This window comes from Tigriopus californicus, chromosome 6 (assembly GCF_007210705.1).
Source record: "Tigriopus californicus strain San Diego chromosome 6, Tcal_SD_v2.1, whole genome shotgun sequence".
Classification (NCBI taxonomy): Eukaryota; Metazoa; Arthropoda; class Copepoda; order Harpacticoida; family Harpacticidae; genus Tigriopus; species Tigriopus californicus.
In genome coordinates, this window is record NC_081445.1 from 2,747,344 (window position 1) to 2,752,864 (window position 5,521).

At 46.1% G+C, this 5,521-nt stretch overlaps 1 protein-coding gene across 1 annotated transcript; it reads right to left on the bottom strand.

Annotated features, from left to right (window-relative positions):
- Window positions 1-233: 233 nt before the first annotated feature.
- On the bottom strand, window positions 234-4,796 carry LOC131882243 (uncharacterized). The gene is made up of 2 exons (XM_059229337.1): window positions 2,009-4,796; window positions 234-1,747 (listed from the first exon to the last, which is right to left on the bottom strand). The coding sequence occupies exons 1-2, from the start codon at window positions 4,794-4,796 to the stop codon at window positions 1,620-1,622; spliced, it is 2,916 nt and encodes a 971-aa protein (XP_059085320.1). The 3' UTR covers window positions 234-1,619.
- Window positions 4,797-5,521: the final 725 nt, after the last annotated feature.

Here is a 5,521-nt window from a genome sequence, read left to right on the forward strand (position 1 = left end):
CGGCGGAATCGACGATTTCTGCGCCCACCACCCCCATCCGGAGAGGCCATCGCTTATCCCGTAGCAAGTGATCGTCCACCCAGGAATGGCCCTTCCCAAACGAAACCTCAAAGAAGCTGCCGCCAAATCAAAAGTACCATCTGCTTCCAAGCCGGAAACCGGCCCTGGTTGATAACAATAAAAGGTCGCATGATCGTATTGAGTGGACAAAAGCGGAGGACACATACATCGAGTAAAGGTTCTGATGGAAGTGTATTTCTCGACTAGACATGCTCGGAAGTAAACGTCAATCATAACTCGCATGACAACATCACAACATACTAACTCCCTTTTTTGTGTATGAATGGAATGGAAAAACATAGTGAACGAAATATAAAAACTATCATGCTTGAAAGCGAACAATCTGACGTCGATCACGAATTGGTCTTGAAGGAAGTGCGTCAGGCTCTTCAGCTGGCTCTTCATCATCGATGAGGTCATGAACGAGTCCACGACGGAGAAATCTCTGGTTTCTCACCAACTCTGCCTGATGGCAATCGAAGCATGTACCGTCTTGGCGTCTTGTTGTCGACCACCACTCCTTCTCTTTCCCACCGTCGTGTGATCGGATCTTGGATGAGGACGCGCTGACCCAATGGAATCTTCTTCCTGGCACGTGTACTCCAATCATAATATGCTTTTCGAAGTGCGTCATCCCGGAATCGTTTGGTATCGGTCTCATCCGACGTGATCTGAAACTCAGGCATAAACGCTTTCCAATGAATTGGCAACTTAGACCTGAGAGGACGACCGAATAAACGTTGGGCTGGTGAGAGTCCGTCTGAGCGTGGTGTGTTCCGCAATTCCAAAAGACTGGACATGAAAGCACTGGATCCCCATTCCCCTCCGGACTTGGCTAGGAGGTATTTGATGCTTTTCACATTGGATTCGGCATGGCCATTCAACTGGGGGTTATGGGGCGAGGAGGGTCTCCATTCCACACCCCAATGGCTGAAAAAATCTTGAGTTAATGATGAAGCGAAGGGAGTACCATTATCGGACCGGAAAACGTTGGGCATGCCCATCGTCGTGAAAAAATCTTGAAGTTCTTGGATCAAGGACGAAGCGCAGGGGGATGAACTAAATCTGGCCACGAGAGGAAACCCAGAAAAACGATCTGAATAGACGAGATAGTCTTTCCCCCCATAAGTAAAAAAGTCAGCAGAAACCATTTCGAAAGGACGAGAAGGACGATCATTGGACATCATGGGTTCTGCCGGGTTTGATGGTCTGAAGTAGGCACATTCACGACAATTTTCGACCATATTCATAATAGCGGATGAAAATCCAGGCCAGTACACGATTTGTCTGGCTTGTCTCTTCGTTCTCTCTATCCCTTGGTGACTAGCATGTAATAAGGATAAAACCTCTCCAATTGCAGAAGGCGGGACAACAATACGTGAGCCTCGTAATACTAGATCACCTTCCACAGACAATTCATCCACGATCTTTTTGAAAAGAGAGAGATATCCAGTTTTGACCTTGGGTTTGAAGTTACTCTCGACCAATGACTTCAACGCCTGGTACTCCGAAGATGATCGCGCGTGGGCCGAAAGATTATCCAGAACAAGGTCCGTCTCTTAAGCCCTGATCCCCGCTACTTGGAGATTCGAGGCAATTGGATCGAGATCTTCATCCGCGTTGGGGTCCGAAATGGGATAACGAGATAAGGCGTCGGGAATATAATGTTGCTTGCCGCACTTCCACTCTACATGAAATTTAAATGAGGAGAGTCTTGAACAATAAGTCAGGATTCGAGGATTCTCAATCGAGTTCAACATTTGCTCATTAAAAATATTTTTCAGCGGCTTGTGATCAGTGATGACTGTAAAATACTCTAAACCCGCCAAATATATTCGGCACTTCTTGATTGCCCAGTAGATCGCCAAAGCTTCCAGCTCTAAAATAGCGTATCTACTCTCTGCATCTTTCAAGAACCGGGATCCGCATTGAATAAGTCGCCACTCACCCTCATGGAGCTGCATAAGCGCAAAACCCAGACCTTTCAATTTCGATGCGTCTGTCTGAAGGATGGTTTCGGCCCCAAGTTGGAACATTCCCAAAATAGGAGGAGAGGTAAGAGCCGATTTTACCTTCTCAAACGCGTTCATGTGTTCGGGACACCATGAAAACACATTCTTTATTTTTAGCAAATCTCTGAGGGGCTCAGCATTGTGAGCGATCTCGCTCGAAAATTGACCCAACTGGTTAACAAGACCCATGAACGATCTCAGGTCTTGGCGATCCTCTGGGCAGGGGAATCTCGAGATGGCTGCAACTTTCTCGGGATCGGCCTTAATACTATCGCGAGATATACGATATCCGACAAAATCGATCTCTTCGGCCCCGCCAATAACGCTCTTCTTGGCATTGACAGTCATGCCGAAACGGACACAACGTTCCAGAATCTCACAGGTAACGCGAACCAGATCAGGATACAATTCCTTTCCCACAGCCATATCGTCAATAACCTTTTGAATGCCAAGGCCAGACATTGCGACATCGCCTCTATAAGAGAAGGAATCACCGGTTGAAATAAATCCCATGGGTGAACGGAGAAAACGGTATTTCCCAAAAGGAGTAATGAAAGTGGTCAATTCTTGCGACTCTTTGGCCAGCGGCATTTGCCAGTAGCCTTTGACCAGATCCAACTTGATGAAATACTTATCACGGGGTTTGAACCCACAAATGGCCTCGGACGGAGTCTTGATGGGATGAATAGAACGAACGACTTCAGTATTCAACCTCGTTAAGTCGACACACAGACGGAGAGATCCATCCGGTTTCGGTACGACAACCAAGGGATGGCACCAAGGTGTGGGAATATCACCCACGGGTTCTATTATCCGACTATCAACCATCTTATCCAAACTGGATTTGACGGGGTCCAATTGAGGTATAGGGATCTGATGCGCGGTATTAATGGCAAACGATCTTGCTCCTTCCTTTAAGGTGATCACCATAGGATCACCCACGATTGGACCGCGCATGGGTTTCAAACTTGAATCGTCAAATGCCGTACTGTAAATGGACTTAAGTTTGGATTCAACGTTCATGAAGTCTTCCCTAGAAGGCAAAGAAGGTAAGGAAGTAATCCATTCTTCTCGCTCTTTCAACGACCAAACAGTCGGATCAGGGATTCTTACGACCTCTCTTTCAATTACAGAAATCATTGGTTGTGGAAAATTGGGTCCAACAATACCCAGGGCTCGACAAGCATCTAAACTCAGATACGAGTCGTCAACATCATAGCTGACGACTATTGTTACGTCATGGGCCTTATGATCCTCATCTAGAGACAAATTAGCTCGGAACGAACCGACCAAGCTAAGAGATCGACCATCAACACCAGAAATGACGGAGTTTGACGAACGTTGATCTAGAGTGGTTAGTTGACAAATATCGGAATCCCGAAATTGATTCATACCAATGATAATGACGTCAGCTCCCGTATCAGCGCAGAATTGAAGGCTGACCGACTTGGACGATTTGTGGGGTGAGACCATAACGTTGATGCGGTTCTCGCGCTCACGAGTGGAAGACGAAGCCACTCGGAGGTGTACCCCACCCGCACGTTTCTCCTCTCTCCTTGAAGGACTCTTTTGACGGCAGACGGGTTGCCAATGCCCAGTACGACCACACGCATGGCAAGACGATTTCAATGCCGGACAATCCTCACGAGAATGGGTCTTAGAAAGACCACACAGCGGGCACTGCTCGGATGGTAAAGTCTTGTTAAAAATCATCTTACCCGATTTGCCCCCATTCTTCTTGTATTTAGACTTGGTCACATGGACAACTTGATCAAGAACTCCCACGGTTAAAGATGAAGACTGGTGACTGAAATCGCGTGCACCCCGTCTAGCAGTCTCAAGTTCAAGTATACACTTGCGGGCTTCATTGAATGTTGAGGGATTGCGTTCCATAACCTTGGCTTTATCGGAGTCATTCTTCATCCCCTGTAACAAGAGTGCAATGAGAAGACGATCCTCGGTGATCTTGGCTGCGTCAGCATAATCTGCCAACTCTCGAAGGGAGTTACAGAAAGATAAATAATCCTGACCCTCCTTCTGTCTCACAGCCAAAAGGTCTCGCATATCGAGGTGAATATTTCGGAGACTGCAAAGGTGCTCCTCAATTAGGTCCAAAATCTCGACCACCGTACGACCGGTATTGGTTTTGATCCCAAGTGAATGTTGGATGATACTTAAAAATCCCGAAGAACAACATTCCCAGAAGAGTCCAACCTGGGTAAGTTGGTCCCTTTGATCTAGATAAATAAGGAGCGAGTAATTATCCCATAAAGGACGCCACCGTGTGAACACTTTATGATCTGTGTCTTCTTGTAGTAACGGAGGTTTCTTCGCATCTAATCGAGGAAGAGATAAGGTCTGCCCAGACTCACGAGAGGGATGAGGTCGATGCTCACCCGCTGCTCGGAGCAGTGAAGCTTCGACATCACGTTGAAAACCGATCAATTTGGATTGGGCTTTGAAAAGAGCCTCGAGGTGTTCCTCTACAGCTGGATCTGCATCTTTGGAATCAGATGATAGATGGCATACGACCTGATCTTCGGCTTGTAAGTATTTTTGTAATCGATCGTCCCAATGATTAACAAATCTTTCCAACAACGTTGGACGTTCACCTTCTACGTAATCCTCAAACGCAGATTCGGCCACATTCCTAGCCCGTGAAAGAGCTGCCTTGAAGCCTTTACGACTGGCTTTCAAGACCTGGACGGCCTCACGATCGGACATGCTGAGGATTCGAGACGGGAACCACTGGAAATCCACAAATCAACACCACAATGGCACCGGATGGATTGGATCCAAGGATGATCACGTACAAATAACCGACCACACAACCCGAAGTCTCAGATCAGGGATAGCCGTAGACGGAACGTACATTTAAGAGTTCGTAGAGACCGACTGCGCCATCGCATGATCGTATTGAGTGGACAAAAGCGAAGGACACATAGATCGAGTAACGGTTCAGATGGAAGTGTATTTCTTGACTAGACATGCTCGGAAGTAAACGTCAATCATAACTTGCATGACAACATCACAACATACCAAAAGGGAAGAGAATTTCAAACTTAAAGTTTATTTCAAACATAACGCTCAAATTGCGTGTGAGTCATAACTCCTCCAATTTTAACCATGTACAAATATTTTTTTCATACATGATTTCATTTTCTCCTCATTGCTTCTCTCCTCTCCATATTACACGCGAAATTTTAGGCATTCCTTTCGTCGCAACGCTAGAAAGTGGAGGGGAGGTGTTGTATTATCTTATCATAATGTTTGAAACATTGGGAGTGTGCATCTGCCTACATGCACCTATCAGCTTGCATTTGGTAAATACAACATTTGCCATTTTGCCTTTCAAACATCTAGACGTGTTCCCATATATGTTCATATCGATATCCCGACATAGGAGGGTTTTTAATTATGTTTCTTCGCGACTTAAGAACAAACGTAAG

Coding starts and splice junctions, on each gene's coding strand:
- LOC131882243 (XM_059229337.1), bottom strand. CDS start 4,796: ATGTCCGATCGTGAGGCCGTCCAGGTCTTGAAAGCCAGTCGTAAAGGC. Junction 1,748..2,008: donor GCTTATGCAGCTCCATGAGG/GTGAGTGGCGAC, acceptor AATTTCATGTAG/AGTGGAAGTGCGGCAAGCAA.